At 38.6% G+C, this 27,986-nt stretch overlaps 1 protein-coding gene and 1 pseudogene across 1 annotated transcript in view; one reads left to right on the top strand and one right to left on the bottom strand.

Annotated features, from left to right (window-relative positions):
* Positions 1-17,881, top strand: part of Frk (fyn related Src family tyrosine kinase) — a 129,068-nt gene extending 111,187 nt beyond the window's left edge. The window contains exons 3-8 of the mRNA XM_003466493.4: positions 1,943-2,106; positions 2,899-3,067; positions 7,431-7,589; positions 14,831-15,012; positions 16,075-16,240; positions 16,608-17,881. Of these exons, the coding sequence (XP_003466541.1) occupies positions 1,943-2,106; positions 2,899-3,067; positions 7,431-7,589; positions 14,831-15,012; positions 16,075-16,240; positions 16,608-16,816 (1,049 nt within the window). The 3' untranslated portion in view covers positions 16,817-17,881. The remainder of the gene's footprint in view (positions 1-1,942; positions 2,107-2,898; positions 3,068-7,430; positions 7,590-14,830; positions 15,013-16,074; positions 16,241-16,607) is intronic.
* A 6,267-nt stretch (positions 17,882-24,148) lies between these two features.
* LOC101787670 (uncharacterized) lies at positions 24,149-27,681 on the bottom strand (annotated as a pseudogene).
* Between the last annotated feature and the right edge of the window lie 305 nt (positions 27,682-27,986).

A 27,986-nucleotide genomic window follows, 5' to 3' on the forward strand; every position in this document is an offset into this window, starting at 1 on the left:
GATAGAAATAAATAACTGCGGAGGTCTCAACTCGCTGATGGAAGCTCTTTCACGCTAAAACAGCAGCTGCTTTGGGTCCGCCCAGTGACTGAACTGAAGTCCCGCCCCCTAAGGAATCTCTTTCACTCTTTACGTGCCCCTGATTGGACTGTGACAGACTGTGTAAGAGAAGTTATTCTGACAATACTTGATATTACCACTTTCCCTCATTGTTGCTAATAGGGTATGTACCGATGGTGTTTTGGATGGTTTTGTCCAAGCCATTGGCATGCCCTCAGTGTATGTCCCTGCTGGGGCTGGATCTCTTTTGCCCAGCCTGACTTTTTTTTTAAAAATGAGTCCATTTCTCTGACTTGATTGGTTATTGAAGTATAAAGTTTCATATTTAGAAGGAACTCAGAATAGCTATATGGCTTAAATCTACAATGTCTCTAGAAAGTGTCATGTGGATTTATTCACAGATAAACCCATAGCTAAATGTGTTGTTAGTTGTGGAGCTTGGTCAGAAGAGGTGGCTCACTGGGACTGTGTCTGCTTCCCTGACTCGTCGCTTCTCTCTCTGCTTCCTGGCCACAGAAGATGGTGTGAGCTGCTTTTCCCCATGGTGGACCCTTCCTCCATGCCTCTTCTATGTGTTCCATGGACTCAGACGTCAGAAACAGTAGCTGGGATAACCTCTATTCCTTTAAACTTGGATGTAATTTATTGTTTTTCAGCCACAGGAAAGTGACTAAAACACTATATTTTCAGTAAATGCTGTTTAATACTTATTGATAACTTTGCTAAGTGAAGGAAAAATATAAATTGTATTAATCAATAGTTTAGATACAAAGGCAAAAAACCCAATTCAACTTAATTGAAGGAAAAATAGTAATCAGGTCTTGTAGTTGGAAAACCAGGCTTGCCTGGTTCCAGGGATTCAGCTGTATTTTTTCAATCAAGATCTCTTTTCCTAGGTTGCCAGTCTTCTCAGGTGAGCTTTCTACCACCTGCGGGAAAATTTTTACCCAACAGCTCCAAACCTAAAGCAGTAAGAATGAAAACAAAAATAAAACACAAAACAGCAGGGCCAGCACAACTTTTCCTGTCCTTCTGGGGCTCCCTGAGTGCTTCTTCGCTATCATGGCCCTGTTTGTGCTTTTGTCAACACCAGGTCCCTTTATATCACATCGTTTGCCCTGTGACCCTCTGAAGGAAAGTGGAGTGCTATTCACAGAAGAGATAGTTGGTGGCAGGCAGAGGTAACAAAGTACCTCCTATAAATCAGACTACTTAGAAGTGATGCAGAATATTTATTCCTACAGATGCTGCTAGATTGTGTGAAGCAATCTGGCAGGACAGTTGCACAGGAGAGCTGCATCCTTCGTGGGCCCCTAGAATTGCTTGTAGCAATCTGTGGTAGGGTGTTTTCTGATCATGCTGCATTGAAAGGCAATGTAATGAACAGCCCTGAGGAATGTCGGCTGCTACTGGAAGATAGTCGTCAGGGCCCCGCTCTGTTTCAGTCTCTGTGTTATCAGATGCACGGGGTAAAAAACACTAGGAAGAGTCTCACTGCTTTTAAATATGATTGGGGTTTCAATTTATGGACACTGTGACTTCTGAAATGGATAAGGGTTCCTTCATTGCATTGCTAAAGTGACAGAAGCAATTTGATTGCTTGCTTGAATAAAGGCTACTAGGTTTCCAAGGTAATTGCTAACCTTCTCGTCAGCTTGTATTTCCTTCAGTACAACCTTCCAGTCTCCCAGTTCTTTGTTCTTTATTCTTTTTTGTACTACGTACTGTTTGTAAATCTCCTTCAGCATTTTCTGAGCAAAAGTTGAGAGATATATAAAATTTTGTGAAAATTTTAATTCATGCAATGAAAAATCACCATAAAGCCCATAAATCTGCTAAGTTTTGGCGATAAATTTATTAACAGGACTTATCTGTGTTTCAGTTTTAGATGGAAAAGTTGTGAAACACTACAGAATCGGAAGACTGGATGGAGGGAACTTTTTTATTACTCCGAGAAAGACATTTTCAACTTTAAATGAATTTGTGAGCTATTACAGCACAATAAGTGATGGCCTGTGTGTCAGGCTAGGAAAACCATGCTTAAAGGTGAATTATGTCCTAACTGTGTTTGGTTATTTTGAAATTAACTTTTCTTCTCAAATTTTTATTTGTCATATGCTGTCAGTTTAGGAAAGAAAGTTGCCATTGGATTTAAGACAGAAATGGGCAAACTATGGCCCATGGACTGGTACTGTCCTATGTTGAATTTTTTATATAAACTTGATTGAAAGAGACATACAGTACTCATCTGTAACTCTTTGGCTGGTGGGGTCCAAGTGGTGGAGTTTAGTGTCTGTAACAGAAACAGTGTGGCAGATGATAAACCTTATTAAGTGCCCTAGGCAGGCAAAGGCCTTTCCTTTTTGTGCACTTAATGACACCTCGCTTACATTTAAGTATTGAATTACCAAGGAAGTTGCAAATGAATGAATGAACAAATAAAGAAATGGAAAAAAAAGGGAATTTGAAAGAATTTTATTTTGCAAAATAAAATTGCAATGCTATAGCTCCACAAGTTCAAGAAGGACTTGTGAATGGATATGCTTCAGATGGGTCTGGAACTTGGAGGTGGGACTTTGGCCAGGGTGGGAAGCAGAGAGAAGTCACCGCAGAGCTGTCTGAGGATGGCACTGGGTGTAGTATGGGACAGGTGGACATCAAGGCACATGATTGTCTCCCACAGTAGTTTTCTGTTTTTAAAGTAATTAGAATATAATTCACAGTATTTTGCTTTTAAAAGCAATGTTTCCCCCAGATAGTACCTAGACTGTTCATTTCAACAGAAATGTTAAATCTACCTTTTTCCTTTTTCACTATTCTCGTTATTCTGTCAACCAGATACAAGTTCCGACTACTTTTGACTTGTCCTATAATACTGTGGACCACTGGGAGATAGACCGCAGCTCTGTGCAGCTTCTGAAGCGGCTTGGAACTGGTCAGTTCGGCGAGGTCTGGGAAGGCCTGTGGAACAACACCGTGTCAGTGGCTGTGAAAACACTAAAACCAGGTGTGAGAACGGCAAAGGTTAACAGAACATGCTGATAGGATGAGCAGTTTTCCTCTGTGGATGCCCAAGAGATGGTTGGGCAGCCATGGCTGGCAGCAAGCAGGTGTTGCCAGCATTGGTCCACCCCAGGTGACCATAACCTGTGCAGGAGCTCTAAACCACACAGGCCAGAGTACGTGCTCTGGTTCCGCTAATCTTAAACTCTTCCTCATTCCTGAGTCTGATGACACATTTTTTCTGTAAAGTTAGGATTCTGTATTCCAGGGCTCTTTACTCCTTTTGCTCCTGGCCTTGATTAAAAATTTTACAAAACACTTTAAAACCTCAAATGGAAAGTTGGTGCTACTCAGGGCATAACTACTTTTTTATTTTTTATTTTTAAAAAAGATAAAATTAGACAGAACAAAACAAATCCTAAGATAACAATGTAAGAGATATAGATTTCAAAGCAAGACAATAGGAGATCTTCACTGTCCATCATGTTGTCTCTTGTTTTCTTCCAAATAGTTGTCCATATCTTCACATACAATGAATTCATACAAAACAAATAGTATAAAACTGATCAGAACAGGATGATGAAGGCATTTTAGGTCTTTAAGACCAGACAATAGGGAAGTCAACAATGGCTGCCATAGTGTCTCTCATTCTCTTCAAAATAGCTGTCCATACCTTCATGTATGTTGAAATTAAACAAAACAAAACAGACTGAAATCACTCTCAACAAAGAATAATAGTATTGCTGGATTTCACATCACGATGCTGCAGAATCAATTTGCATATGGTTAAAAGGTAAAATGATCCATCTCAAAGACCTCGTATTTGAAAATCCAGAAACATGTTTTTTCAATCTCCATTGTCTCTGTGATAACAAAGAAAAATATACTAAAACCAACATTCAGTCTTCCAGTTATCATCTGCTCTGTGGTAAATGTGGAATAAGAGGATTCAGAGAGATTAAATAACTTTCCAAAGTTTTACTGCTCATATAATCTTGGGCAAATTTTTGAATTATCCTATGCTTCAGTTTTATCATTTGTAAAGCAGAAACATTACTAAGGGCAAGCTGGCAGAATTATTATGAAGATAAATCTGGTCATTAGTAGAAATGCTTTGCATAGTGTCTGGTTCATAGTAAATGACCAAAACAAAAGATTACTGTGGTTATTATTAAAATTTTGGTAAGTGACAGGGCTGGGATTTTAACCCATATCTAACACTATTGTGTCATACCCTTTGGAAGTGACATCCTGGAAAAGTATAACATTACTGTGGCAGCTTCATATCTGCTTCAAATGACGTGTATTAGACTAATAAACATAGGCCACTGGACTGCTCTAAAGGATCTTCACTATTTACTAAACTCAGAATTCCACTGGTGGCAGAATTTAAGCAGGCTGGCAGCCTGTGGAACATTGTGCTTCCCAAACCATGTGCCAAGGTCATTGGGGCACCACAGTGAACACACAGGGAATCTGAGAGTTGTGAGGTAAACATCTTGCATATAATACAAATCGCTACCTCTAAGTAGCTTGAGGTTTTGGCTTTAGACCATATCACACTCCTTTTGTTGACATCCTTTTTTTGTGAAGCTGGATTTTTGATGATTTCTGTGATGAAATGCAAAATGCACAAAAAAATCAACATAGATGTGGAAACAAGAGCAGCCATCCCCAATCTAATTCCAAGATTTGAGAAGTCATGTAGTACCTAATAGGTACATTTATCACTTTAGCAAATAATTGAGGTTAAGAATGAAAGTTTTCTGTAATAAATCCTGGTTTGGATCTAACCAAGTAATGAAATATGAAAAAAACTTGTGAGAAACCACGAGCGGGAAAAGTCATGATCTTGTGGTAGCACAATTAAGAACACAAATGTTTGGTGTCAATCAAACCTGAATTTACACGTGGCCCTGTCCTCTGTGACTTTGAATGAATTGTTAACCTTTCTGAAGCCTCTTGTCTGGAAATGCAAATTTTAATCCTTCCTGCTTTATAGGATTTTATGAGGACAGTTTTAGTTAATGTGCATAGAATATCTGCAGGAGTTCTCAGTAAATTGAGCTTCCAGGGGAGTTACCAACAGGTGCACCTAAAGAAATGCAAATTCACTGGTGTGGGAGTTCAGTCCCAGTGTTTATGACTGCCTGATTAAACAGTACAGACATTTTTAAGAAGCCAAATGCCACATAAACATTCCGGGTGAGGACAATTTGCATACCTGAGATTTTCACACATAAACACACACACACACTCTCTTTCTATATATATATATATTTTTTTTTTTCTAAAGAAGTCTTCCTGGAGATTAAAAAAAAGAACAGAAATCGTGTTTCTTACACTAAAGAAAACCCCAATAGTTTTCTTTCCAACAATTATGGACTTGCAGCTTAATAGCAGCAAACATCACTGCAATTGGTTAAATGTCTTCACTTCACTGGGGCCATTAATCAATCTTAGCAGCTATTTTGCTTTGCAGACTACCGTGCAATAATGATGAGCCTGAAATTGAATCCCATGGTAGCTGTGAGAGGCAAAAATTAATAATTGATGTTAGATTACTAGTGAGTCTGTCTTGCTCTGCAGTTGGTCAACTACAAGTTGTGGAGCCAGAAAGATTGCTCTGAACACCTTCAACCATGGGACTAAGAGCTCCTGGGAATCTGACTCAGGAGCAGTTTGTGCACCTTGCATAAACTGTCTGAATGGTGATCATAATTGCTGCTGTCACTGGAAGTTCATCAATCACATTTTTGAAAGGGGGAGGTCATTTTATACCCATATTTGATCATAGATCAAACAGCCAAGAGCAAATACTTTCTTATGCTTTAGATGCCTCTTTATGCTCGGCTGTGTTTTTCTACCATGAGTACAAATTTTAATTCTATGACTATGTGGAGTAAACCAATAGCAGAATTGGGATTAAAGGAAAATATGATAGAAAGAGAAGAGGCTGTTATTTTCTCTGCTCTTTAAAACCTTGCTCCTTCTCTTTAGTCAATGAAAAAAATACAAGCAGACTGTTTGGTTTCCCAAAAGTATGCATATTGGAAATAATGCAAATAATAGTCAGTAGCCTTTGTACACATATGTGTCAGGTATTGCCAGATAATGATTTTATGATGTCAGTGGCACTGCTAACCACATTTTCCAAACAAAGAAACTGAAATTCAGAGAGGCCTGATAACTGCTCAAATCATGCAAGTGCTAGAAGCAGAGCTGAAATTTGTCCAGAATCCAGAGTGATTTACATGATTTAGTGATTTACATGATGTGATGTACAGACCATATTTTCTTATCGTCACATTAACAAACAAATCACAGAGCTGACTGAGACTGTCAAAGTGCATCCACGCCTGAGTTTGGTATCAGTTGTGAAGACTTCCATGTGGAGAGGATGATAGATAGTTTCCGATCATCCATGGAAATGATACAGTATCTTCAGCGACCACTCAAATGTGCAATGACAGTATTTCTTCAGTCATAGTAATGCTTCTGAAGCATCACATTCTAAAATAAATAAGTGCTTTTAGAATTACAGATGAAATGAAAATGTCCTCTTCAGATGTTTTTTGATGTTAACTACCTGAGACTTTGTATGGCAAGTCAGACTTGAATCACTTAAACAGAATTTAATTGTGAATCAGTCCTCAGAAGAGGCTCTCGCAGTCTCCCCAGTCAGTTGGTTAAGATTCTAAGGCTCTGACGGCCGAAGCTGAGAATACAGAAGATGTTGAATATCAGTTTCATGTTCAACACATAAAACTGATGTAAAAAAAAGCCCTTACTTTTGGAAATGGCCCTTGAAAAGTTTCTATTTGACCTGTTTTCTATTTTCTAATAGAGTTAAGGGCAGCAGATTGCAGAATATTGCATGTTACAGAATGTCATTGATCAATGGGTGTTTTCCTGCTGTTCTCAAAGTCAGCACCATGGACAGGGCAGCTATTCCTCTTCCCTGGATCCAAACATGTGGCATTGAGTGGAGTAACTAAGCATCCAGTGTACTGTGCTGTTCACGTTAAGAGAATGTCTTCTTTGTGTTCTTAAGCTGCCTGCCTTGTTTTATCAATGAGACCCTCAGTTGTTTCTTTTCTCTTCATTTTTCTTATGGACCTGAATCAACTGCTTTTCACCTACAGACTATAACACAAAACATTCACAGCCCTGGTACAATAGCACATCTGGTAATTAGGTTGCCCTGGCTAAGCTGATTCTCTTCTTTGATAACTTCAAAGATTTGTGTGACTGATGATTTTACAATCCTGAGAGGTAGGAGGCAATCTGGGTGATCCCTACCAGGCTTCTCTGAGGAGAGCATCCCCTCAGTAACATAAAATGATGTGCTCCTCTTCCTGTTTCAGGTTCAATGGATCCGAAGAAGTTCCTGGGGGAGGCAGAGATAATGAAGACTCTGAGACATCCGAAGCTTATCCAGCTCTATGCTGTTTGCAGTTCAGAAGAGCCGATTTATATTATTACAGAATTGTTGAGACATGGAAGTCTGCGAGAGTATCTCCAAAGTAAGCTAAAGAATTAATAAAAGGGGAAAAAAACAGAAGGGGGAATTTAGGCTAGGTATTCCTGCAGATGTCAGTCTAGAAAGCCTTCTGCAATCCTAGGGATATTTACTGAGTGTGTATCTGTAAAAATGAATGTCACAGCAGTCAGAACTCAACTACTACATAATAGTTATTCTGTGTACTCAAAGGGAGCAGAGACATTTATGTAGTGAAGAGCAAATTGTTCACAATAAACATATCAGAGCACTTAAATGTAATGTGGGAAATCGGTGATTATTTTGCATGAACTCTTATTTCCTGCCAAAACTGATTGACCATTGTCAGCCATAGACCAATAGTTTTCTAAGGTACAGAATTTGAGGATATGGAATGCTTTTGGTGAATGTAGCCCAGTTTTTTTTTTTTCCAGCATTTGCTAGAACTCTCTTTGTTAGTGAAAGAGTTTTGGCCCAGACAGGACACTGTAGCCAGTGAAGCCTTAGAGGTGAAACCAAGGAGCTCCTATCTCCCCCACCCCTAGGAATTTATCTGTGACTCTGTGTTCCCCGCCCCTAGGAATTTACCTATGGCGCCAAACAAAGACCAATGGGCTACCTGTGCATCCCTAATGCCCCCTTAGGTTCCACCCCAAACCTAAGCTACTTATATACAGCTCCCCCCACGCCATGAGTCTGCCAGAAAGAAAGCCAGAATCCAGCAGTCCGGTTGTGTTTTGGTTTTCTCTCTCCGCGTTCTCAGAATAAAGGCCTCTTTTGTTTTATACTTCTCATCTTTTGGATATAATCTTATCAGTTAGTGCTTAAAATACCGCCACTCTAGAACATTAGAATTTTTAGACAAGGAAGGCAGAAATAGAGTATTGTTCTACTCCTTCATCTGCTTTCTACAGAAAAATTGATTTAAGGGGATTAGGGGATTGCTGTTATACACTAACAAAAAGCTTCATTATGTTTGTGTTATGTTTGCCATGCCCAAGTTATATGACCAAATTACCTGTAGCACTGTTATACTGTTCTGTGTGCACCATCTTCCTGGGTGACCTAATTGATATGGTAATCATTGTTCCCCTCTGCAAAGGACTATAAATTCCTGGGAATCTGACCTAATTGCTATGTTAACCATTGCTGCCCTTTGCAAAGGACAGGTGTTATCTAAAATTGAGTGCTAAAATAAGTTGACAAAGGATTGTAAATTCCTGCGAGACTTCTCTGTCCTCTGCAAAGGGAAACAAAGATCTTCCTCATTCCTTAGCAGATCAAGGATTTTCTCATTTCCTGATCCATGCCCATCACCCCTTACTTTGTAAATCGTGCTTTCTACAAAAAAAGCCTGAAAAGTTTTGAGGGATACACACAGCTTTTGCAAACTCCAACTGCACTGTATCGCTGGGCTCAGGATAAAATAAATCAGTGCTGCTTTTTAAAAAACACATCTTGCCCCATTTTTGGACTCGAGGTTGTAGGGGGGGAGCTCATTTTTGGGTTACAAGAATTGCAAAATTCCGATGTTCATTACAAATATAAAACTCAATAAACAATGAAATAATAAACATTAAAATGAATGATTCAAAGAAACTGAGATCAAGGACTGAGAGAGTAATTCATGATGGAAAATGGAATTTTTTTGTAAGTTCTTAAAATGTCAGAATGAGACTGATAGAATCTATAAGAATAAAGGGAGGTGAGATCAGCAGTGTAAAGATTTCAGAAAGATAAAAATATTCCCTGATTCAGAGTGACTTGTGAGTCTGGTAATTCTAAATTACAAAACAAAATGAGAAGGATGGAGAACCTAAAGTGATATACTGAATGCTGTTGAAAACAAAGATACACTTAAGCGCCCTGAACAAGCATATTAAAGTGAACAGCTTCAGAATATATCACCCACCAGAAAATTATCATTAGCTCCTTTAGCCTTTGTCCCAGGATAAAAATCAAAGAGTGACTTTGGGTCATATATAAAAATTCCCAGTATTCAGATGCGTCAGGGTCTTTAATACATTTAAATTACTTGGCTGCCAAGATACTTGGCTCAGTGACTTCTTTGTTAGTTTTTCTATTTACATAATTTTTCTTGGATCCCAGACTTCTCAAATTTTGAAGTTTTCCAGGACTCTATAACAGTAAAATTGCCAATTTTATTCAATATTGCTGTTCAAATGTTTATGTATTGATGATTTCCAAGTTTTTTCACTTCCTTATTTGAGAATAATATACCCACCTACCTTCTGGATCTCTGTATGTAAATGCTGATTTATGTAAACCTACTGTAGCCACTGCTCAAATCTTCTTCCTCATGCTTTGTGTGCAAAATAGACTTGCTGGTGACTTGGCTTTTTTGGTCACTTTGGAAGGTAAAGGAATGGGGCTAGTCTCACCTTGGCTTTTAAAGCTTCTGACCAGAAATGACAGAAATTTCTGTGCCCCTTTCATTCGGTCAAATCAAGTCAAATGGGATAGGAAAAAACAATCCTCTAAAGTGCTTGAAAGGAGAAACAAATATTTGAACATAAAAGTAAATTCTAGCCAACATGCCTAGTTAGATACCTCAAAATATGTGCAAAACTGAGCTTGTGTTCTCCCCAGTAATCTATATTCTTTTCTTTTTAATTGAAGTTTACTGGTACAATTTAGTTATACAGAATCATACAGCATTCATTGTAGGGAATTTGTGTCTGTACATGATATATTTTGATGCTGTTTTTGTTTTTTGTTTCCTGATTATCTGCTTTTCAAATCCCCTTTCTCTCCCTCATCACAAAACTCAGTTTTTATTTTATTCTTCTTTTCTCATTTTTTATTTACCTTACTTTCTTTCCCCTCTCCCTCTCTAATTTCCTTTCCTTTTGAACAGTTTCCTCCTATTTCACAATATCTATTGTACGTTAATATTCTTATTTACATTCTCAGCTTCTCACAACAGTGTTGTTTTACTTTGCAGTGCTTGAGTGACCAGTGATGTCAAAATATTTTAATGTATTTATTTGCTGTTCATACTTCTAAGAAGTGTCTATTCATATCAGATACTCCTTTTCCGACTGGGTCTTTGAATTTGGATGGTCTGATTTTTTTTCAGGTCTTTATATGTTCTAGACATCAGTTATTTGTTAACTGGCAAATTTTTCCACTCAGTGGGTTGTATTTTCACGCTGCTGGTGATTTGTTGTGAAAAAAACTTTTCAATGAAATGAAATCCCACTTGTTGATTTTTATGATAGTTCCTGTGAAATTGGGGTTTTGTTCCTAAAGTCTTACTGGAAGTCAGCTAAAGGGGTAGTGGTGACAGAGGAACAAATGTGTTTATGTTCCTTTAAAAAACAGTATACTACTGAATTTATGATGGAAGCTTTTTCCAAGATCTGTACAAATACTAACTTAGCTCAATTTACTAACCTTCTTATGAGATAAGTATTATTATGGCATCTCTATTTTACAGCAAAGATCCTGAGGTATAGAATGGTTAGTGACATATCCAAGGTAGAAACCCAGTTTCACAGTTCATACTTTCAACAGTTATGTATAGCACCAATATTATGTTATTTTCATAATATTGTTTTCCTGCTTGGCTCACCAAAGTCTGTTAATGTGTTCTTAAGTTCTGAGGGCTCCTTCAGAGATTCTTTCTAGGCTCTTCTCATCCTGAACAAGTAATTGGACAAAACAAGCACAAAAAGTAGTGAGGTTTTTACATTTATTAAAGGTTGGGAAAGAAACATGCTGGGCAGAGTGAGTGTGGACTGATTAAAAGTTGGAGAAGAAGTACACTCTGCAGGATGAGAGTGGACCACTGTTAAAGTGCACACTGGCAAGAACTCACTAGTGACCGTCTTGTGTGTCTCCCATTCCTTACACTGATGTGAGATCTAGGCCTTCCTATCAGAAACCTGCTTGAGTTCTCAGGGGAAGAACTGAAGATAGCATTCTCTGATTGGTCATGGGGCATGGCTTGTGTACGAGTCTCCTAGTTCTCTAAGACTCACAAATCATGCTTACTTGACCAGCCAGTTTGCCATACCCTAATCTCCTGTCTCATCAGTGTCATCCTGGGTTAGTTATCTGTTGCTCTATGTTGTGTTACTTCAGACAGTAGGTGAAAGAAGCAAATATTTATTGCCTCATAGTTTCTTGTTCAGGAGTCCAGATATAGCTGTGGTGTTGCTAAGTGGCCCATCGTCTGAAGATTCCTCTACAATAGTGTCAAACCTATCACACCTATGTTATTGTGTCTTTCTTTTAAGACAAAAGATGTTAATATATGAGGTTTTTTTTTCTAAACCAATATCTCAGTACTCAGGTTTAATTGAAGTGAGGCAGTCTGTGATAAATAAGCGATTTGAGTTGCAACTTGGCAACTGGCCTCTAAACGTTTCCCCATCCAGTTCTAATAGATGTAGAACAGCTTCTTATGATTACTACTAGGACTTTTTTCCTCCTGGGCTGTTGAATTAATGAAGTGAGATCCCTGCTGATTATTGATTTGATAGTCTTTCCTACACAGAGCTGTTTATGACATGGAATCTTGCTTCATTAAAGTAATCCAGTGAAAAAGCAATAAAGTGCATAATGTCAATAAAATTAAGTCACAGTCTTTTATAACTTAATCTTGCAAGTCATTACTTATCATGTTTATCAAATTCTATTTGTTAAATGTGGTTCTGCACCATGCCAGGGGAAGGGGCCTTGGGAAGGGCATGAACACCAGTAGTCAGGGTTCATCTGAAACCATATGGAAAACTATCTGTCCATAGACCAATTTAACTTGAAGGGTAGATGGGGAATGTAGTTTTTTGTGGTGTACTGAATACAAAGGAAAATAAAGGACAAGAGAGTTGGTAAGATCTTAGTTTCTCCTCATCCTATTTAAATATGCTATTTGCCCTTAAAATGTTGTATAAATATGTGCACACATATACTCTCTCCTTAAATTCCTCCCATTTAAAAATTCCCTTGACTATTTCATTTTATTGAGAAAGACATATTAGTGTATATGCAGAAAGTGCTTAAATGATATAGATTTTTTTGCTTATTTATTTATTTATTTATTTATTTATTTTTGAGGCAAAGTCTCATTATATAGTTCAGCCAGGTCTTGAACTCACTATGTATCCTAAACTGGCTTTGAGCTCAAGGCAATTCACCTGCCTCAGCCTACTGAGTGCTGGGATCACAGGTGAGCACCACCTTGCCTGACCTATAGAGTATACATTAACATGTAATTATAAAATGAATAAGTAAGTGTGTACACAATGCCCAAATCAAGAAATAGATCATGGCCAGAATCCTAGAAACCCTTGAATACTTTGCCAGTCATAATTATTGACATCCTGCCTTTTATGATGACTGCTTTGATTTTAAATGTAGCTACTCCAGATCTCTATTGTTTTCCTTTTTTGACAAGGGTTTTGGAATTTGCCATTGGCTTTCTGTCTCTATACTATCTCCTGTTCAGCTCTCAGTCCTTTCTGTAGTAAGACTGCTAGTTTTGCCTCTGTGGTCACCAATGACTATCTCATTGTTATATTTAGCAAATGCCTGTTAGTCTTTATTTTATTTGTGGAATTTGACTACAATGGTATTTTTTTCTTCCTCAAAACTTGACATTTGGCATCATTCTTCTCTTATTATGGCTGAATCTTAGTATTCTTGCAGTCCAATCTTCTTCTGCTCACCTCAAATGTTGATGTTTCTCATGGATCTGCTATTTTCTAGAAATGTCACCTGCTTTTCATGTTTTAACTCCTACTCATAAATTAAGATGAGTAAAACTATATCTCTAGCTATCCATAGGCTCTTCTTTCAGCCACTCTTTACTATTGGGTAGCTCATAAATACCTGTAGTTTCACAAGTTCCAAACTGTTTCATTTTGCTTACGAGTGAGTGTTACTGGCCAGTTTTCACATTGCTGGGTAAAATGCCTTATACCTACAAACAGAAAAGGAGAGATTTATTTTGACTCACAATTTCCAAGGTCCTGGTCCACAGTTGGCTGGCTCTGAGACAGAAATTTCACATTAGAAGGGAATTGTGGAGAAAAGATGCTAAGCTCAAGGTGTCCACGGTAGGGAGCAGAAAGGTAACCAAGAAGACCAGATAGAGTCCCCAATGTCACACCCCTACGACTTAACCAGACACATCCAAAAATGTGCTCTACTAATGTCCTGGAGTTGACAATCAAGATTAACTACTGTAGAAGCAATGATAATTTTAATAGAGAGGCTATATTGAGTTCTTCTGGGTAGTAGGTACTGTATTAAGTGCTCAACAAATATTAACATGTTTTGATCTTCATCTTAACAAGTAGTATTTTAAGGTAGTTATTGCCACTGTAAAGGTAAGGAAACTGAGGTACAGTTATGGTAATCAGTTTGAGCAAGGTCATATGGAAATGTGAGGAAAAATTTAGATCTCAAGTCTAAACCATTTTCAATGTAGTCTTCTTATCTCTGTACTGTAGCTGCCCTTGAAGTTATGGCTGTGTCTGTGCTTAATGACCGTAAGCCTGATAGAGTGTGTAGAATATTTGGGTTACTCTGACAGGGTTGGTAATGGTGTGGGTTTATGTGATGCTTTTTTAATTTACCAGAAATCTAAAGAAACCACCTAGGATAACATATGTACCTTTTATTAAAAAGTCCATTATATTAAAAAGTCCACAAAGTAGCTTTTTCCATTTTTACTAATGATTCAAAGTGATTGTACAACATTGATTTTTTTCTTAGTTCTGTGGGACAAGAAGTGAGTTCCTGCCAATTAAAGAAAGGTATTTCTACACCTGTAGATATGTGCAAACTGCTGAAGAAAAATAGACTTAGAAACAGTGTTTAAGAATGTGTATTAATCTTGGTGTTGCAAATGCAATACACATATTTCATAACTATATGATTTTAATTTTTATTAGTAAGGTGGTTTAAAAAAATCTAATGAAGAGACTTTTCCTTAGTTCAGCCATGCAAATTAGAGTGTGCTTTTAGTTTGATGATTAAAAGAGATCCTGAAGCACTCAAGTAACACATTCCATGAAGAAATGTATCTGTGTGAAATTTAGTTTTTAAGGGTGTCAGTAACTTTACTCTCTGATCACTGTAACCTTGTTTGGGTTACATCATACCTTTCCTTCTTTCTGATGATTAGTCTTCTAGCAGAGAATTCCATCAATAGTGGATTAGTCAAATTTGTCAGCATTAACTTCAGTGCTTTAAATATCTTCCAAAATATATTTCCTATTTTCGCTCACTCCTTAGTTGATGCTGGGTCAAAAATCCATCTGGCTCAACAAGTAGACATGGCGACGCAGGTGGCATCTGGGATGGCCTACCTGGAGCTCAACAACTACATCCACAGAGATCTGGCTGCTAGAAACGTCCTCGTTGGTGAACATAATATCTACAAAATAGCAGACTTTGGACTTGCAAGAATTTTAAAGGTAGTTTTAATTTGGTTTAAATTAATTTTTGTAGTAGGTTAAAAACCTAACAGATAAACAGACCAAAAGATTCACTATTATATTTTTAAATGTTTTTCACATCCTGTGGTTAATGGACCATTTCAAGTAGCTTAAGACCTTACAAACCAGCTACTTACTTCTTCCTATTTATCAAAAATCCTAGAGAAAGTAATTGTCTGCTAGACTGAAATGTATGCAATTAAGTTTGTGGTTGAATTTGTGTTCTGTTTTTCAATTAGTACTGATAGCCTCTATTTGTTTTGCTGCTGTTTCCCTTAAAATAGCTCTGTATGGATACTCTACCTGCCTTCGTATAAGACTTATTTATGCCTTTGAAGTTACCTTACTGACTTCACTCACAGTATGTTAGACTAAGCTTCTGGTTGCAGAATTCTATAGCAATTATTGGCTCTGTAGTTCTCTTGGTCTGTTAAAGATGTTAACAATAAGATATAATATGAGTTATACATCTCTGAACTTCCTTTCAATTACCATGCTGTACCCTAAAATTAAGAACGGAGAACAAGAAATATAACAGGTGATTTTCTTTTGATCCTTATGAACTCATTTTTTTGGTAAATGAATTGACAATGAGGTGATGTATTAATTTAAATCATTGAGATTCTACTTTTCAGTTCTAGTAAATGATTGCATGGTAATTAACAAAGTCAGTGAGTCTTCAGTACCATGAGTTAAGCCAAAGAAACAAACAAGCTTTGCTTCTATTTTTAAAAAAATTCTAAAGATCAGACATAAAGCTTCAATTGTGTGTGAATTTCTTTATATATTATGCTATACTTCTTCTAGTGCTATTCTCGACATACAGTAGGCTCTCAGATCGTATGTTATTAATCACTTCCCACAGATTTTTCAGTCTTACATGTCAGATTCAGAATCTGCTGCTGTACCTATTATCAATTGATTTAAGCTAATTTTTAATACTTCCCCCTCTAAATTTTAATGTGAAACAGGTTGTAAATGAATGAGGATGGCAAAAAAAAAATCGCTTTAACTTGGCTTGAATCCTTAATCCATTGGCAGGTAGATAATGAAGACATGTATAAAATGAAAGACCAAGAAAAGCTGCCCATAAAGTGGACTGCGCCTGAAGCCCTTCAGAATAATACATTTAGCATTAAATCCGATGTATGGTCCTTTGGAATTCTTCTTTATGAAATCATTACTTACGGCAAAGTGCCTTACAGTGGTGAGTAATTAGTCCTAAAGTGGGTTGTTCTGCTGCAGGTCACTTACTTAGTTGTGACTTTAACTGCATTTCCCAGACTTTGAGCACAGACTTATGAGGCTGACCATGCTGGGTACCTGTGGGAACTTGACAGATAAAATTTGATGAAGATAATTTGCATTAATGAGGTGGTTTATTGCTTCCTTCTCCTTTTCTCTTGGATTTCAGTCTTGCTACAGGAGTGTGTTAAGTCTCTGGGATGGAGATGACAGATCCAACAGCTTCAGCAAGGAAATCAATTTGTTTTGTAGTCTGGGGCACAGGTATCCATGAATCAATGATTCTGATCTTGCTTTTGCACTTTGTTGGTTTTGTTCTATGTTTCTAGGCAAGACACATAATGAAGTTGTCCTGATGTTGCGTCAAAACTATCGGCTCCCACAACCACCTAACTGTCCCCAGAAATTCTACAACATCATGATGGAATGCTGGCATGAGAACCCTAAGGAACGACCGACATTTGAGAGACTGCATTTGACATTTGAGGATTATTTTCAGGCAGACTTATATTCAGAAGGAAATAACTTCATAAGATGAATACCAAAGGAGAACTAATGAAGAAATGAAAAAGTGAATAATCAGTTCAGAAATACAATCAATGCCACCTGCAAAAATCAGTTTATCTTGATATATTCAAGTAATAGGATAAATTTGGTCATGCATTATTAAAATAAAAAATTATTATTATTATTATTATTAAATTATTAAAATAATGCTACATGGGGATTTTATTGATAAGAAAATACTGTAGAATAGCCCACAATGATACATCATTGTCTCCTGTACAGTAAAATCAAACACACTAAATTATTTCTTTTTAAGAGATATTTACATTTCTATTTATTGTTTTGAATGCCAATCAAAAGAATAAACAGTTGATAGTCAGTCTTTACTCAGTAGTAAGCCCAGCATTTTCTTGTTTACTGATTAGACTGGTTATTCACTATTCCTTGGGTTGCTGAGTCCCTTCAGGCTGTTATGATGAAGGGAACTGATTGCTTTGCTGCACAGCGGGACCTGTGCTTTGAGATATTTTTTTCTTTTTAAAAATATCCTGGAACTACCATGATGACAAAGCTATGTTCAATGACTTGATTGTACTTGAAGTAATTGCACATATTTTCCCTATGTATAAAAATCATGAAGCAGCTGTTGAGAAAAAGAATTAAAACCTTTTTCATTTTGTAGGAGGAAATGATGGAATTTTTCTATACATCAGTATGTGTCTTCCGAGATTCATTTACATTAGTTTTAATCTGTTAATGTTAAGAATCAGGTGGCAAAGCTGGTGAATTATTATGTACAAAAATATGCAAGAAATACCTAATAACCAGAGCCTAAGGAATAAGTATTAAAGTAGTTTAAGAAAGTAAGAGAAGAATGGTAAGTTTATTAGGGCCTTCTGGGTAATTAAAAAACATACTTTGGCATATAGGTCAGTTGTAAATTAACTAGAAAGCCTATCTAGCTCTGTTTCCGATCCAGAGGCTAGCAGTAGTGACTGGTATTAAAATTGTATTTTTAGACTAGTGGGACAAGAAGGTTTTCACTTCTTTAAATCTATATTATCCTTGATAATAAAGAGAGTGTCACCTTAAACAATGGATATACCAAATTCTATGCTTTGTTACATGACTAGCAATGCTTCTCCAGAGTGGCTTCAAAGTCACATATATGTTCAAAGATCTTCTGATGCATAATAACATGAGTGAAACAAGCCATAAGGAAATATGGTATCTTTTTTTAAGAGAAGAGCACATCTGAACAGGCCATCTCATTTGAAGTGGGAAAGACAACACATCTGTAAACTTCTTTCTTTCTTCTTTCTATTTTCTTTCATTCCTTCGTTATTTTTCTTGTTGGCCCAAATTGCTCTCCAATTTTTGATTCTTCTGCTCCTGCCTCTCAAGCAACTGGAAATGCAGTTTATAAACTGTATTAATTATGAGACAGAAGGTAGGGAGGACTTGAGGTACAATAGTATTCATACCTCAGGATGTTAACCAAGACTCAAGTCCTATCTAACCATCCCCTACGCCATGGACATTGTCATGGTCACAGTGACTCGCAGTGGCAACTGGGACTCCTTGTTCTTTTTTGCTCACCTCTCAGGAGAAATGGGAAACATTATATGAAAGTTATTCTTACTTTTCTGTGCAGGAACACTGCATTACATGGCCAGTTCTGAATCAATAACACCATAACGTGAATGCTCTATGTGAACTGGTTTAGAAGAGATTCTACCACTGAAACTGGGAATGGTAATGCATTGATCAGATTCCCTATGCTGGTAAAATACCTGGCACTCACAATTTAAAGGCAGAGAGTTTAATTTGGCTCTGCTTTCAGAAGATTCAGTCTATTAGTTAGCTGGTTCCAAGGCAGAAACATCACAGTGGAAGAGCAGGGCAGAGCCAAGCTGATAGATCATGGTGGCCTGGAAACACAGCAGCAAAATGCCATTTGAGATGAAAGACCAGGGAGCAGGTGCAGACTCCAAGGTCACACATCCATGACTCACTCAGACACATGGAAAAATGTGCCTTTCTAACTCCACAAATAGCTCCCGAACAAATAAAGTTGACACCTAAATTTAGCTATCATGTTCTACTGATAGTCCCCTCAGCACCCAAATACATTTTAAACCATTATCTCCTAATGCAGACAACAAGGTCACAATTCTGCCTAGAATGATATAACTACCCTGTGTATACCCGAAAACATGCTCATTTCTTCCCCAAAGTCTCAAAAGTTCCAGCACTGTGTGAAAATCCAAATCAAAAGCCTCCCCAAGACTCAGGAAACCCTTAACTGTGAACACTGATAACAATTAAAGAGCAAGTTACTTAATCCCCATGTGCAATCATTCAGGAAAAATATCGTTCCAAAAGAGAGACGTAGGGAGATAGAAAAGAACAGGATGAAGCCAAGGGCAATGCTGGGTTCTGTAGCTGCATGACTGGCATCTGGGGCATGTAGTGGTATGACGTGAGTTCAAGAGTGCTTGGATGAAGCCACTTGTGTGTCCTTGTTGGTTGCAGCTCACAAAACCTTTCTCTTGGGCTCCACTGATTCACCACCTGCAGCTCTCCTTTGAAGACATCTTGTATTCCTGGCATTTTGAACTTCCCAGGGTTTCCACTGTAGCTTTGACTTCATTTCCGTATTTTAAAGTATCTACCTTTTGAGTACATGACTCATCCTCACAGGCCTGGCCTTAAAATCTGGGTGGAAACCTCCACGATCCCATCACATTTGCTTTCTGCATGCCTATAAAACTAGAATCACATGGACAATACAAAAGTGTGCCACCAACACAAGCAATAGTGAGGCTCCCTTGATGCATGGTTGTTACAGCCTTTGCGCGCCTAGATGGCTGAGCACAGTGACATGAGTCCCAGCGAACCAGTTCCCTAAGATGGGGTCCCAGGGACTCTTCCCAAATGAAAGATTGATTCTTTTGCACTTTTGGTCCTGTGACAGGTAGATTGTGCTAATTACTAATATGCTCTAACTGTATCTCTCTTCTCATTCCAGTTCAGAGTACTTGGTTTCTTTTTAATGCCATTTATACCTTCTGCAAGCACAGCCCCAACTTTACATGTGGTTCCTTTTAGGCCAAAATTTAACTTTTTCAATTACTTCTGCACTGCTCTTTGTTCCTGTTTCTCAGTATAAACTGTCTAAAAGCAGTCAACAACACCCAGGCCAGAGTCTGAATGTTTATTTGCGTTCTGGTCTTCTGTGCTCTCACCAGAACAATCCACCAGGCTCTGCTCATAATATTTCAGGCTTTCTCTATTCTACATTTCCAAACCTTTCCAAACTCCTCCTGCAAACCAGTTCCAAAATTTCCGAGCTACATGATATGGCATCTCACAGTAATGATGCCACTTTTGGTACTGACCTTCTCTATTCAGATTTCCCATTACTGAGAAAGAATATTTGTCAATTTAACCACAGGTTCAGAGGATTCAGTTCATTTGTTGACTGGTGCCAAGAAGGGCAGATGAAACAAAGCTTGTTAATTCATAGCAGTCAGGAAGCAGGGCAGAGGAGCAGCACCAGAGAGGCAGGGGCCATGGACCAGGTATGGACCCCACGACCATACCTCTATGACCCACCCAGACACACCAGAAGTGTGCTTTATGAGTCCTCTGCAAAACACCCAAGTCAGTCAAGATGACAATTAAGATTAATAATTACAGTTACCCTCCCTGGAGACAAGTTGATAGATTGGCTTGTCTGGATACAGTTAGACATTAGATCCTGATAGCTGTGCATTGAGAATATCACCTGAGATGAATTAGTCTTTTAATGTTAAATACACAATTTTACCTCCATCTCTTTCTCTTCCTCTCAATTTCTTCATGTATATCTTAGGCAGGTACATAAGTAGATACATAAACACTTGCATTTTTCTGAAGACTTTAGAATAAATGGGCTATATAGAATTAAAAATTATGGCAGCACTTACAAAAGTGAACATATTTTTGAGATAAAGTTAACATTAATATGTTTAATAAGCTGACTGTGTATAGGATATCTTCATTTATTTATTTATTTTTATTGTTTTGAAGGTAGTAAAATACAATAGAACAAGACAGAAAAAAGCTAATCAAGACAGTGCAGTAAAATTGGTACAGAACTTCAGAGCAGGTTACCAGGATAACAGTAATAGGTACCATAGTATATCTCATTATCTTCACAATAGTTGTCCTTTCAATCAGGTATAGCAAAATCAAAACTAATACAGAACACCATAAAACCTATCAAAATAGAGTATTGAATAGAGCAACACAATTAATCAGAACAAAGCAAAACAGTGGTAACAATATTTGCCTTCAAAGAGATGGTAGAAGGAAATCTCCCATATTTGCTATACTGTGTATGGTCATCCTCCTAAGAGATGCTCAGACCTGTGGCTCCCACTTGCTAACGGGGGTGATGGGGGGTGAGTATGGGATGTTTGATTCTCAGTCTGTGTACCAGTAGGCTCATGGCCACTTACCAGGGAGGCGAGCGGGTTCCTTTTGCTTGCCAGCACCCTAAATTCCACCATGGTGAGCATCTTGGGAGATGCTGACTGGTTCTCTCCCTGGGTTGCCTGCTGCTTGCTCCTGCCATAGCTGCTTACTAGGGAGGCGAGTGGGTACCTTTGCTCATTTATTTTTCTAAAGACATTGTTTATAATGCAACCAATAGATTATAAATCATAGATTTAATCATAGATTATAACTAGTTGATAAAAAATTTTAAAGACGTTCCTTTTCCTGAGCTCATTTCTTGAGGTTCAATTCTACTTGGATATATATAGAAATAAATGAAATTATTTCCATTTCACAGTACAAATTAAACTGCTTTTGGTAGTAGCTCATAATAATATATTTTTAGGAAGGTCTTGGTTTGAAATATAAAAAGAAGGTTATTCTTTCCTGCTCCAACACACCTGAAACTCATTTAACTTACTGTGTTTGATTCTTGGGGACGTTTATATCCAAGGTTCTGTCAGAGCAATCTATTGTTCTTGTTTTTACTCTGATGGATTGTGGGGAAAAATAATGGATTCCGTTATGAGAAGCAGTTATAGATTTTTTTAACTGACATAAGTTTCCCTCCCTGTATAGAATAAAAGGATCAGGAAAAGATAAGTTGAATTTTCTTACAATGAGCCAGCTCTTGTTAAATTTGCCTCTCATAAATTGTAGCAAACTACTTTATGTGTAATGTTTTATTTATGTAATTCAGTTATTCGAAGGTGGTGGTGAGGGATGTGAGTACATCATTTTGTGTGACATTTCAAATCTCTTTAGACAAAAACCTGAAGAACTTTTATAATAGGAAAAATTCAAAATTCCATTAAGCCTCTTTTAAAGAAAGTAAGGAAGAAAATAGGTTTAAATTATGTAAGGTCAAAAGAGGCAGATAGCTTAGATTTCTTGTAGTAGGGAGAAGCTGAATGTTTTGTCATCAAAAATAAAGGCAAAGTCTAAGTAAGCAGAGGTGCAAGCTGGGCCGTGGGGACCAAGCCTGTGGGAAAGTACCAGCTAGGTCCACTCACACCCCCTGCTTATAATATGCACTGGCATGGTGATCACATGGATCCAGGGTACCATGAAAAATCCAAAGTCTTTTGACTCTGGTAGCCTGCTTTGGAAGGATACTGTACAGTTTCTTCAGTTGGAATTTTCTGGAAGAAGTAGGGGTCAGCTAATGCTCCACGATGTATCAGACGTATGTGAGACTGGCAATCACACTGAACTGGTGTAGTTGAGCATCCAATGTCTGTGCCAAACCATCTTAATAATGGTGGGGTTTGGGGAGATTTATCAGGAGTGTTTGCAAAGCCACATTATAGGCATTAGCATGGCAGTGACTTGAATACCTTATTAAAATTGCATCATCATGTTCTATTGGGAAAGGCTTTTCTTTAAAAATGTAAAGGAGTTTTGTACATCTGGGTATTGGAAATTGCCTGAGGCCTCATCTAGAAATGTCGAATCTTTGTATTTCCAGACATCATTCAACAGTTTTAATCTATAATCACCAGGATGCAAAACTCTAGAACCACAGGGCAAAACACAAACAAAGCCAAAAACAAGCTGGAATATTTGGCAAATATCCATGTCTTTTAATCCTATGACCACAGAAATATTTTAGGTTTCATAGTGTCAGCCAATTTTTACCTATATTCTTCCATTAAAATCTTCCAGATTTTTCTATTTATATTAAGGAAATGGGGTTGGTGGAACTCTTAAATTATTAGACATTTAGAAATAAACTTGAGAGTAAAGATAAGATACAAATGCAAAGTTTGAGAGCCTTTACAAGTTTAGCTTCAATCTGCATTCAGATAACACTATATACAAAGAGATTATAAATATCTAATTTTTTCCATTTGTTCATCTAGCCTGGATGGTCAATTTTCATCCTCTATCTAAAGCAGTAGAATTCAGTGTAACATCTTTTCTCATTCTCATGGAAAGTAATAAGCTTTCCCAGAAAAGGCAATCACGCCTTAAGTGTTCATTTAGATATGTTACCATAAAGAAGATTCAAGTCGTAGAACACAATAACCATGAAATCGAATGTTAAGGGAAAATGGTTAAAAGGCAACAAAAATTGTTGTCTTTGGAAAAAGCAAAACATTGTTGTTTTAGTCAGGGTTTTACTAGAGAGAACAGATATAACATGAGATATACAGAAACAACAAGATTGGCTGATGATGGTCAGCCACAGTCTGATGAGGAAACATGCAGAGGGTGTCTACACTCTGGAGGCCGAAGAATTCAATCCAAGGTCTGGAGTTCACCCCAGTGTCTTGTGCAAGGGACGACAGCCACAGGCTGTCTAAAGAGTCTATGGCAGAAACCTGAAGAATCTATGCTGGAAGCCAGGAGATGATGTCTAAACCAAAGCCAAAGACTGGAGCTTCTCCCAAGAATGGAATGCATTTGTCCTTCCTCCTTCCCTTTTATACCTCCAGGTAATGAACCACCCTAGAGTGAGACTTCTATACTCTAGGGTGTAGAGTTGCTAAACCCATTTAGTTAAGCTTCTAAATATCTCAAGTTGACATAATCAATCAACCACTACAATCCACCCCTTGTCAACTTGGCAACCATACATGTTTCCTTAAACTAGTTCCAGGTACACAGACATGTATATAATTGCACATAACACGTTATAACTACCCTTCCTAAAAATGGAAATGCTATAATTCCCTTACCAGAATACACAATGTAACTTTTCTTTGGCTGATGCTTACTCCTATCAGTTTAATTATAACACAAGTTTAGCAATTCCCAAAACACAGCATTAAGTCTAACATTATGTTACATTAAAACCATACTTGGGGAGAAATAGTAATCATAATCCTCTTTTCTGTAACTGATCATGGGATCTTAGCTGGTATTTAGAACTTCCTTCTTCCACTACCCATTCTGTATTCCCTTGGCCTTCAGCAAACACCTCAGCAGGTCTCGGTTCTTTCCCTGGTGGAGTGACCCATACCTTCATTCCTGAAGGTTCTGGACCACTTGTCACTTTGTCTGGACTAGGTTGCTGTAATTTTCCATTAACCTTAATGACAGGGCATGGTAGAACTAAAAGGCACCTCAAGAATCTCCTGCACTCCAGGTATGTTCTTCCTTTCCTCCATTGTGGAGTAGTAGTCCAACTTTCCCTTGGTAGTCTGAGTCAATCACCCCTGACAACACTGTGACTCCCTTTTTAGCTTGTTTCTTCAGAGGCATGAGGAGACCAAATTTACCAGGAAGGAGTCTTCGCTTCCAGTTCAATGGTTCCATTGTCGTGCTTCTGGTATAAACCTTACCCATTCTGGAACCAAAACTTTTAGGCCAGCAGAACATGAAGTCATGGGGACAGGAAGCAAAATTTTTTCTAGTGGATCACTAGGGGTGATGGTGAGTGGCACCATTCCTACTTCCACCCCTTGATTCCTGGACCCATGAATCTTGGCTGTGGGAGACACAGTGCCATTTAATGGACATTGATTTAAAGCAAATACAGCCTGTTGAAGTACCTTACCCTAGACTTGCAAACTGTTGCCATCTAGCTGGCATTGTAACTGTGTCTTCAAAAGGCCATTCCAGCCTTCTATCAATCCAGCTGCTTCTGGATGGTGAGGGACACAGTAGGACCAGTGAATTACATGAACATGAGCCCCCTGTCTCACTTCTTTAGCTATAAAATGTGTTCCTTGGTCAGAGGAAATGCTATGTGGAATTCCATGATGGTGGATAAGGCATTCTGTGAGTCCCTAGATGGTAGTTTTAGCAGAAGCATTACTTGCAGCAAACGCAAAGCAATATCCAGAATATACATCTATGCCAGTGAGGACAAAGCACAGTCCTTTCCATGATGGAAGTGGTCCAATATAATCAACCTGCCACCAAGTTGCAGGTTGATCACCTTGGGAAATACTGCCATACTGAGGACTCAGTGTTGGCCTCTGCTGCTGGCATACTGGGCAATCAGCAGTGGCTGTAGTCAGATCAGCCTTGGTGAATGGGAGTCCATGTTGCTGAGCCTATGCATACCCTCCATTCCTGCCACTATGGCCCCTCTGTTCATGGGCCTATTGGGCAATGACTGGCGTGGCTGAAGAAGGAGGTGGGCCACTGTCCAGACACTGAGTCATCTTATCCACTTGATTATTAAAGTAGTCTTCTGCTGATGTTACCTTTTGGTGAACACTTACATGGAAAACAAATATTTTTACATCCTTTGCCCATATAGAGAGGTCTATTCACATACTTCTTCCCCAAATATCTCTGTCAGCAATTTTCCAATTATGTTCCTTCCAAGTTCCTGATCATCCGGCATGTACTCAACTGTGACCATTGGCTATAGCCCATGAATCAGTATACGGTCTCACAGCTGGCCATTTCTTCTTCCAGGCAAAATGTACTACTAAGTGCACTGTTCAAAGTTCTGCCCACTGTGACAATTTCCCTTCACCACTGTCTTTTAAGGAGATCCCAGAAAAGGGCTGTAATGCTATAGCTGTCCACTTGTGGGTGGTGCCTGCATAACGTGCAGAGCCATCTGTATACCAGGCCCTAGGCTTCTCTTTCTTTCACAACTGATCATATGGTACACCCCACAAGGCCGTAGGGAAACTGAAGGCAACATAGCAGATACAGGAGCCATAGATATCTGGGCAACTTCCTCATATAATTTACTTTTACCTTCCAGGCCTGCCCTGGCTCGATCATGAATATACAACTTCCATTTAATATAGACTGTTGCTTTGTGCATCCAACTTTATGACTTGGTGGGTCAGATAATACCCAGGCCGTGATAGGCAACTCAGGTTGCATGGTGACCTGGTGTCCCATAGTCAAGCGTTTAGTTTCCATTAGGGCCCAGTAGCAGACCAACAGCTGTTTCTCAAAAGGAGAGTAGTAGTCTGCAGATGATGGCAGAGCCTTACTCCAAAATCCTAAAGGTCTCCACTGTAATTCATCAATGGGGCCTTCCAGAGACTCTAAACAGCATCTTTATTTGTTACTGACACCTTGAGCACCGTTGGATCTGCTGGATCACTTGGCCCCAGTGGAAGAGCAGCCTGTTAAGCAGCCTTGACTTGTTGACGAGCCCCTTCCTGTTCTCAGTCCTGCTCAAAATGATCAGCTTTCCAGGTCAATTGGTAAATGGGATAGAGTAAGACACCTAAATGAGGAATGTGCTGCCTCCAAAATCCAAATAGGCCCACTAAGCATTGTGCCTCTTTTTTAGTTGTAGGGGAAGCCAGATGCAACAATTTATCTTTTATCTTAGAAAGGATACCTCCACATGCTTCACACCACTGGACTCCTCGAAATTTCACTGAGGCAGAAGGACTTTGAATTTTTGTTGGATTTATTTCCCATCCTCTGGCTCTCAAATGCCTTACTAACGAATCCAGTGTGGTTGCCAGCTCCTGCTCATTAGGCCCTATCAGCATAACATCATCAATATAATGGACCAGTGTGACATCCTGTGGCAGACAAAAGTGATCAAGATCCCTTCGAACCAAATTGTGACATAGGGCTGATGAGTTAATATACCCCTGAGGTAAGACAGTGAAGGTATATTGCTAGCCTTGCCAGCTAAAAGCAAATCGTTTCTGATGATCCTTATGGATAAGTATAGAGAAATAGGCATTTTCCAAATCAATAGCTGCATACCAAGTACCAGCAGATGTGTTAATCAGCTCATGAAAGGAAACCACATCTGGTACTGCAGCTGCAATTGGAGTCACTACTTGATCCAGTTTACGGTAACCCACAGTCATTCTCCAAGACCCATCTGTCTTCTGCACAGGCCAAATGGGGGAGTTAAATTGAGATGTGGTGGGCACTGCTGTCTCTGCATCCTTTAAGTCCTCGTTGGTGGCAGTAATCTCTGGGATCCCTCCAGGAATGCGATACTGTTTTACCAGGCAAAGGCAATTCTGGGGGCTTCCATTTGGCCTCCCCAACTATGATAGTCCTCACATTACAGGTTAGGGAACCAATGTGAGGATTCTGCCAGGTACTAAGTACATCAATCCCAATTATACATTCTGAAACAGGGGAAATAACTACAGGAGGAATCCAAAGACCTACTGGACCCACTGTAAGTTGCACCTTTGCTAAAACTCCATTGATCGCCTGGCCTCCATAGGCCCCTACTCTTACTGGAGGTTGACAATAACATTTTGGGTCCCCTGGAATCAGTGTTAGTTCAGAACCAGTGTCCAGTAGTCCCTGAAATGTCTGATCATTCCCCTTCTCCCAGTGGATAGTTACTCAGGCAAAAGGCCTTAGGTCCCTCTGGAGAAGGATGGGAGAAAGTTTAACAGTGTAAATTTTTGGCACATCAGAATCCTTTTCCAAGGGGCCTGGTCTCCCCATCATTAGAAGGGTTCTAAGTCTGTAAACTGGCTCAATTCTGGAAACTGGTTGAGGGGCCATGATTCCCTGTTACCATGATTTGATGTAAGGTTCTTGTTGTATTTCCCCAAAGGCCCCCGAGGTGAAAAATGGGGCAAAACCCCTGAGACAAAAGGGGGGGGGCAAAACAACATCATTTTAAGAAGAAGCACTTTTATTTTAGCTGGCCCAGCGACACAGTGCAGATGGAATTTGCAAAGCTGTAAACTGAGTTAGAATTTTTACTGATTTTTATAGTTCATTTATGGTTAGCTCATTGATCATTA

Source organism: Cavia porcellus, unplaced genomic scaffold, assembly GCF_034190915.1.
Source record: "Cavia porcellus strain 051 isolate PalLab524CR breed Dunkin Hartley unplaced genomic scaffold, mCavPor4.1 scaffold_7, whole genome shotgun sequence".
NCBI lineage: Eukaryota > Metazoa > Chordata > Mammalia > Rodentia > Caviidae > Cavia > Cavia porcellus.